This window comes from the organism of the source record quoted next, unplaced genomic scaffold (assembly GCF_019419815.1).
Source record: "Pyrus x bretschneideri cultivar Hongxiangsu unplaced genomic scaffold, Pyrus_bretschneideri_v1 Contig18, whole genome shotgun sequence".
NCBI classification, from domain to species: domain Eukaryota; kingdom Viridiplantae; phylum Streptophyta; class Magnoliopsida; order Rosales; family Rosaceae; genus Pyrus; species Pyrus x bretschneideri.
Window position 1 is genome coordinate 4,371,268 of NW_025999479.1, and position 8,473 is coordinate 4,379,740.

At 36.7% G+C, this 8,473-nt stretch overlaps 1 protein-coding gene across 1 annotated transcript; it reads left to right on the forward strand.

Annotated features, from left to right (window-relative positions):
* Window positions 1-251: 251 nt before the first annotated feature.
* On the forward strand, window positions 252-5,540 carry LOC125476185 (ATP-dependent 6-phosphofructokinase 5, chloroplastic-like). Its single transcript, XM_048581987.1, has 13 exons — window positions 252-765; window positions 852-942; window positions 1,271-1,344; window positions 1,993-2,104; window positions 2,621-2,716; window positions 2,875-2,976; window positions 3,080-3,154; window positions 3,606-3,746; window positions 3,836-3,952; window positions 4,042-4,146; window positions 4,314-4,394; window positions 4,751-4,879; window positions 5,029-5,540. The coding sequence occupies exons 1-13, from the start codon at window positions 470-472 to the stop codon at window positions 5,194-5,196; spliced, it is 1,587 nt and encodes a 528-aa protein (XP_048437944.1). The 5' UTR covers window positions 252-469; the 3' UTR covers window positions 5,197-5,540.
* Window positions 5,541-8,473: the final 2,933 nt, after the last annotated feature.

Here is an 8,473-nt window from a genome sequence, read left to right on the forward strand (position 1 = left end):
TTTCCAAATAAAAAATGCTATTTACCACATTTTTCATACTATATTTGTACCATATTTCTCAATTTTAATAAAGATGAGACCGACACTTATTGATAGTTTCAACACTATTAAAAAATAGATACAAATATAATATAAAAAATATGACAAGTGTAGCAATACTCTTCCTGAAGTTCAAATTATTGTTACAAGTAAATCCGAAAAAAGAAAAATATCAAAAAAGAAAACAAAAAAGCCGGCTTTTCGCAAACGTTGAAAAGAGAAGTGAAGATGGCGGAGGGAGTTAGGTGACCAAGGCCCCACTTCCTCTCTGCTTCCTGCTAATTAGTCAGCTCGTACGGCCCTCCCTCGTTGCTTTCGATTTTCCCTCTTTAATTTATTTCACTCTCCGTCTCTCTGCAAATCTTCCAAACACTCGCATTGATCGAAGAAGCAAACTCGGAACTTCACTGCACCTCAACATCTCCGTTTCATGGGCACTCTATCGCACGCGATCGCCCCGTCGGGACTCGCCGTCCACCACCGCGCTTCTCACCGATTCTCTCCGCCGTCTCTGAGACTACTGACTACTTCCGGGGGAGTCGCCAAGAACAGCAACCGCATCTTCGCCCAGAGCAAGAGCCAGAGCCGGCAGCAGATTGATTTCAGCGATCCCGACTGGAAATCCAGGTTCCAGAGGGATTTCGAGAAGCGGTTCAACATCCCTCACATCACTGATGTTTTCCCTGACTCCGTTCCCATTCCTTCCACCTTCTGCTTAAGGATGAGGTCACTTTTTTCTTTCTTTTTTTTGTTTGATTTTATTTTTGAATTTTAGTTGGGAGGCCCTGAAATTGGTTGATATTATGTTGCAGGACTCCGGTGATCGAAGACTTTGCAGGTGGGTACCCGTCGGACGAAGAGTGGCACGGGTACATAAATAACAATGACCGGGTACTCCTTAAGGTAAACAAAGCATCCCCATTTTCTAATTTCTTTCAAATGTTGTGAAGTTATATTGTAATTTGAATTTGTTGAATCACTATGGAGCACTATATAGTGTACCGCTCGGTGCTAGTCATTCTATTCAGTTAATGACTAAATGGTTGACTCTTAATCTTGAGAAGTTGTGGGAATCTTATTTATTTGCACCTTCACTTGGTTACGAGATTACTCATTTCGGTTTTTGTTACTCGGATTGAACCCAGTTGAATGGTAATGGTATGTATGACTCCCATGCCAAAATCTCTAAGACTGCTCTTTGTGTGTGTGTGTTTTTGTTCAATATTTACAGACTATATACTACTCGTCGCATACGTCTGCTGGTGCTGAATGCATTGATCCTAATTGTACTTGGGTGGAGCAATGGTAAATATTTCTCTCAACTTTCTTTTGTTGTTTGTGTATTTCCCCATGTGAAGTGCTGAGTGTGAATAAATTGAAGATGCTTTTAACCATACGGATTTTTAGAGAGGGCATATCTTTGCCTTGGATGTTTTCCAATGAGAAATGAAAAACAGAGAGTTTCTGTGAGTTCTGGTTGTGAATGGGAGACTGCTAGGTCAATGTTTCTAATGCTTTATATCCCTGCAAGGCCATTTTGACAGGGATTGGTAGTCCTGTTGCAGGGTGAAAGCTCAAAAGGACGTTTGGTGAGTGAGCCATTGGACTAGTGGTTTCCTCATTCATGTTGCTTTTTTCAATATGTAGGATTTTGAAGAAATAGTCTTCATCTTTTTCGAATTACCATGTTTCTTTAAGTTAACCTAGTGTAGTACTTCTCTTTTCTTTGGCTAATACTATAGTCATCTTTTTTACTCTTTACGTAAATTAAGAATGGAGCGTAAATGCTTCCATCCATATTTTTCAAAATTTTCTGCATTTAGGCTGTGATAGGTCTTTAAAAAATTGCAACTTATATACTACTTATATATTTGCTTGCTTAGCACAGGTGATTCCAGTTTTTTTAATTTGAAAACTTCAATATATACTGAATATGATACTGAAAGTTTCCAGGGTTCATCGTGCTGGGCCTCGGGAAAAAATATATTTTAAACCAGAAGCAGTGAAAGCAGCAATTGTAACATGCGGAGGGCTCTGCCCTGGTCTTAATGACGTCATCAGACAGGTTATTATCACCACAAATAATTTTAATTTTATAGTTTTTCTTATTGTTTTTATCAGCACTGGCCTTGGAAGTATTGTTAGTATTTAATAATTCATGATGTGGAAGAATCTGTAATATAAACTTCTGATAAAACACTGTTTTCCATTTTCACATACTGATATAGAAGTATACGACAAACTAGGTGATTTAGGATTACAGATGGTATAAATTTTGGTAATAAGAACTTTAGAGAAGTGAGGAGAAGAGAGAGGAGAAAAGTATAGATGGAGCAGTCAATGCGTAAAGGCTTTCAAAGATACTTAATTGTCATTCACCAAAATATCTACAAGCTACAGGGAACCTCAAAAGATTCATAGCAGTACTAAAAGACTTGTTAAAGAGTAAAAGACTCTTGAAATCTTAGAACAGATTTAGTCAGAGACCCATTCATACTTTATCTTGACGTTAACTATTAGTTTGACCTTTTGACTAACTCTTATGACATTCACAAATGGATCAATCGTATACGTTCTGCAGATTGTCATCACACTTGAAATATATGGTGTCAAACAGATTGTGGGGATTCCTTATGGTTACCGCGGATTTTCTGACAAAGAATTAGCTGAAATGGCAGTAAGTTCTTGTTTTTGTCTTGCAAGTAGCTGTCATATATGAATTCAACAATCTTATCTTGCAGCCTTTCTATGCTTAAATATAAATATATGTTTCCTCTATTTGGAGAACACGTTTATGTTGTAGGCTAATATGTTGAAACCGGATTTGATTCTCAGCTATCAAGGAAAGTGGTTCAAAATGTTCATCTTTCTGGTGGAAGCTTGTTAGGAGTTTCACGTGGAGGTCCCAGCGTTAGTGACATTGTGGACAGTTTGGAGGTGATTGCTTGAAAGGCTTCTTTTCGGAAGTTGGTAATATTGAAGCATCATGATTCCCCTATAATTCATTGTCATGATCTATGTATTTGCGTGTTGATATCAGGAAAGAGGAATCAACATGCTTTTTGTTTTGGGTGGAAACGGCACACATGCTGGAGCCGATGCAATACACAATGAGGTTGGTTAGCTTGAGGATCTGTACTAATGGTACATTATATCATGTTGAATCTGGTATTTATTCATTATTAAAAATGAATTTCCTAACATTGCCCTCCTAGGACTTGCATTAGATATCATTCTTTTGATTTTAGTACAATGCCATCTCTTACATGACAATGACCAAAGAAAATAATAAGGAAAACTTTCGGGCAGGAATGAGTGCACTATGCTATAGTTTGGGATAGTCTGTCTGTTTATTACTATTAAAATGTGTTAGCCAATACTGGTAGAGGCTGAGAAATGGTGTACTGGACATATATTCTGGGAGTATTTTCATAGGGAGTCTCATTTGTGTCAATCTTATAGTCTTTGCAAGTTGTGAATGCTTGGTTTTATCATTTTCCTTAATTTTTGTAGGTTCTAATTGTTTCTTTTTTCTTTTTCTTTTTCTTTTCCTATTTTGCTTTTAGTGCCGTAAGAGACGGTTAAGAATGGCTGTAGTTGGTGTTCCGAAGACCATAGACAATGATATTTTGCTGATGGACAAAACTTTTGGTTTCGATACGGCTGTTGAAGAAGCTCAACGGGCAATAAATTCAGCATACATCGAGGTATGTGATATTTTTCTGTCATGTGTGGGTTTATGTTTCTGCAAGGGTTCTACATGATAAGCTGATCTTTCTCCTCAATCTTGTAATAGGCACATAGTGCTTACCATGGCGTTGGAATTGTTAAATTGATGGGTCGTAGCAGTGGGTTCATAGCAATGCATGCATCCCTGGCTAGTGGACAAATTGACATATGTTTGATACCTGAGGTACTTTGACTGCCTCCGTGCTAGTGATATATGCTATTTTCATTTATTTTCGACCCTCCACTGATGGTAGGGATATATGCACATCCAAGGTTCCTTTTCAAATACATGGCCCTCATGGTATTTTGCACCATCTGAAATACCTAATTCAAACAAAGGGATCAGCTGTGGTCTGCGTAGCAGAGGGAGCAGGGCAGGTGAGTCGGAATCATTATTTCAAGTCTTATTTTATCTTGTAGGTTATTGCATATATAACTTATTATGTTAAGAAAAAAGCTACATTTTTTTTCGATTTTTATCTGGTTGATGTTTTTCTTGATTACATGGTGAGATTGTTGACTTCTATATGGTTCTTTTCGTTCAGAATTTAATACAGAAAACCAATGCTACTGATGCATCTGGAAATATGGTATTTGGAGATATTGGCGTGCATATTCAGCAAGAGGTTGGTGATTGTGTTTTAATGCAATAATGATTTCCATTGCATTTGAGAACTCAATTTTAGACTCGTAGCATACTATCATTGGTTTTTTTTTTTTTTTTTTTTTTTTCCCTCAAATATGAAAAAACTATATGCGTATATATCATGATTGCTTCCAGTAGGCAATGAGTCTTATTAGGACTACTTGACGGACAAAAGTAGGATCAAGACTCGGAGCAGAGTAATAATAATTGACCATTTTTGTTTCTTTTCATAAGAAATATCTGATATTCTGATTATCCAATTCCACTGATTTAATTGTTTTGTTCATAATTTGATGAAACATTTTTGGTGACTATAACCATCTATTCTTCTGCCAGACAAAAAGGCATTTTAAAGAGGCTGGTGTTCCCGTTGACGTGAAGTATATAGACCCCACATACATGATCCGTGCATGTCGTGCAAATGCATCAGATGGAATTCTCTGCGCTGTGCTAGGACAAAATGCTGTGAGTCTCTTCCTCTCTTTCTCTCTCTCTCTTTCTCAAACACCCACATCTGCATGCCCATACACACTTAAATATATTTGCACAAGACCATTTCTTTCCTATTTTATCTCTTCTGAAGTACATTCGATCTGCGTGCATGGCTACGACAGGTTCATGGTGCATTTGCTGGATACAGTGGCATCACAGTTGGCACTTGCAACACTCATTATGTATACCTTCCAATTCCAGAGGTCATTTCTCATCCCAGGCTGGTGGATCCTAACAGCCGAATGTGGCATCGTTGCTTGACTTCCACAGGCCAGCCAGATTTTATCTAGCTACGTAGGCCTCATCAGCCTCAGTTTTGAGAAATCTAAGTTTCGAAGAGTAAGTTACAATAAAAAAGAAATAACCAGCCTCAGAAGGAATCTGGTTTGCTCGCGCATGCTGTAGAAGAAATAATACAAAACGATGATGACATCCCCTCCGCTAAATGTCTAGTGTATAGCGTAACAGCTTCAGAGTCCACTCCGTCGTTTTGAACATTAAAACTCGCCAAGTAATTGGTGCTTGGTTCATAATGTACATCATTTGTTGTATCCTAGAATCCGAATGAGGTTACTGATGAAATGAACCAGACCAAGCATACTGGATTCAAATATTAAAACTTGGGATGCCTATATTTACAGTTCTTCAATTTAATTTAGTTGATCGGATGTGGTGGGATTTCTACCAAATACTGATATTTTCTCACATAAAAGGCAATTTCTGTATGGATGGAAAACCATCTCAGCTATTTGCAAAAGCAGCAGTGCACATTCAACATGCTACTATGGTTGAATGTTGAGTGACTCAAATGCATGTATACTTTCATATAAGCGGCGACGCCATTATTTTTGGTGAAAATTTAAAAGTGCTTATAGTTTTCACAAAAGTTTTGATGTACTTCTAAAGAGTGTTTCTGGGAAAAACGAATGAGCAGAAGTGCTTGCAACAAAAGCACTGCACAAACAACTTTTACAATGTAGAATTATGCTTTAATGTTTGTTGATGCTGCATTGCGCATGACAGCCAAATTAAATATACTCATCCAACAAGATATACTAGTTAATTATAGTTAGTTTCTTGGTTTTGACTGGTCAAAAAGATGTGCCTCAGCTCCCCTACAACAGTGCAATTTCAACATTAGCTTATTGTTTGATTTTGATTGGCTATTACCAAATGATTGTGAAATGACTCGTTTCGATCTAAAGCCATCTCCTACGTGCCAAAAAAATTGGAGTAAAAAATCATATTTGATTTTAAATTTGATACAGTCGCTCTTCAGTGCATTAAAAAATATTTTAGTTATATATGATTTTAAGGTTAATTATTAAAGCATTATGTAATTGAGGTTTAACTTCAAAATTAGAGTGAGATCCTATTGAATTTCACAAAAAATTATTATTATTTCAAAATTTGTTGCCAATTTCAAGTATTTAGTGTCATCATTCAATAGTAAACTTGTTGGAATTGTGCATTAAAAGCCAGTTTTATAATATTATTTTTTTTTTAAATCAAGTACGATATTCATTTCATAAGAGAATAACATACAAACAACGGAAAAATGTGCTAACAATGGACCTCAATAAAAACCTTCCCGGGAAATAACTCGAATGAAAGGGAAAAGAGTGTCCCGCACCAACAAAATTAAGCATTCAAATTATCCTCCAAAATAAAATCAGAAATTACATCGAGAGATTCCTCAAACCAAGAAACTGACCGTGCCAAAGTTAAACTATGTCAAGCTAGCCGATCAGCCACTGTATTGGCATCTCTTCGCACAAAACTGACATTCCATTGCTGAAAAGGTTGTAAGAGCCTACGTATATCAGTCAATACATGCCCAAAAGGTCCTGTAAGAGTTTGAGACCCTCTTATCCCACATTGGTCAACAGTATTTTTTCACTAGCCTTTATATGGGCTTATTCCTTTTTCTTAGTATTTAGAACTTGGACCATTTGGAAATGGATTGAAGGCTTGGGCCTTATGATTGTGTGGATTAGGCTTGATGATTATACTATAATATTAATATTAATTGATATTAATTAATCTGATCAATTAGTTTTAATTTCGAATTAAGTTTTTAATTAAATTAATTAAAAACGTTTTGATTAATAGACACAACTCTTTGGAAAGAGATGTATCTCTTTGGAAAGAGTTGTATAGCTTCAGATACATCAAAAAGGTGTTTGAAGAGGTATGAAAGAGCCTATATAACTGGAGTCCTGAGTTCCATCAAAAATCATCTTTTCTTCCTCATTGTCTTCCGTACAAAATTTCCAGAGAGTAAACACACAAAGCAATTCGCTAGAGTTCTATAATCCAGTGCGGGTTGTAGAATTCAGTAGTTGTATTATGGTCGAGCAGACATTGTAGAACCATAAGCACACGAGTGGGATGGAAATACTGTTCGAAGGATATAGCGTTTGCGCTAGCCTCTACCTTCAATTCATTCAAGTTAGTATCATTTTAATTTTTTGTTACTATAACATAATTGCATTCTATATTACAAGTATTTTTGAATAATAAAGTATAAGTATTTCGGTTCTGTATTTCTGTTATTTTATTGTTTCTAAATTGTTCTCCAACAGGTCCATGATTAACATCCAAATTATTCTGAATGGCAGCTATCACCATCAGTGCATCACCCTCCAATATCACTTTGTGCATCTGCCATTGTTGAACAAACAGCGCAGCTTCACGAGCTGTTGCAATTCCAAGCCAGTATAGCCAAGGCAATCCCATCCAGTTTTAATGCTGTGGCAGCAACAAAGTCCCCAGCCGCATCCCTAATAACTATTCCGACTCCTCCCACCGCTCCCTGTTCATCCCGCGCACCATCAAAATTGCACTTAATCCACCCTTCCTCCGGCTTCTTCCATTTCTGTGCTTCGACATTCTTAGACTTTAGTTGCACCTCGTTCCACTTCTTAAATTCCAGCAACTCATGCAACAACTTCATATTAATTGATTAATAATAGGGCAAGTATTACTTATTCATGAGTTTTGGCTTAATATTAAAGAGATAATATACTGTGAATGAGTATGTAGGATTTAAGATATGTAAGTAATGTCCTAAATGAGCTTAGGGCAGGGAGACTTGCATTCCATAGTCACTTAGTGCTTAAACAAAGTTCTTGGCCATTTGAAAAGTCAGCTGGATAATGACTATTTGGTAAGCTCAGTGTTGTTATTCGTATGTAGTGGGATATGTGCATTCTCTCTGATGAAGGGGAATGCAATTATTATTCTTTACTCTACAGGAGGTGAGATTTGAGTTAAGTCATACAATTGCTAGCCATAATAATTCAATTTGAACTCTTTATCTACGAGAATTAAATCAAAGATCTTGTACTTACAAATAAAAGAATAACTAAACTATAGTACTAAAGGACTAAGATGATTTATGTGAATGCAAATTTCCTTCTTCTTCTCCTTGTTGGACAAAATTGCACCTACAAAACAAATAACACCTTAGTTCAAGGTCAAGAACCTCACGCACCTGCGATGAATGGGGGAGCTTTGGCTGAAGAACTCCAATGCCAATGTTAGAATTTTGAGGAAAAAGTGTTT

What these genes read in the sequence shown, in the direction of transcription:
- LOC125476185 (XM_048581987.1), top strand. Translation starts at nt 470, where the DNA reads ATGGGCACTCTATCGCACGCGATCGCCCCGTCGGGACTCGCCGTCCAC. An exon ending in TAAATTCAGCATACATCGAG is followed by an intron (nt 3,747 to 3,835) that starts GTATGTGATATT and finishes ATCTTGTAATAG; the next exon opens with GCACATAGTGCTTACCATGG. An exon ending in CTGTGCTAGGACAAAATGCT is followed by an intron (nt 4,880 to 5,028) that starts GTGAGTCTCTTC and finishes TGGCTACGACAG; the next exon opens with GTTCATGGTGCATTTGCTGG.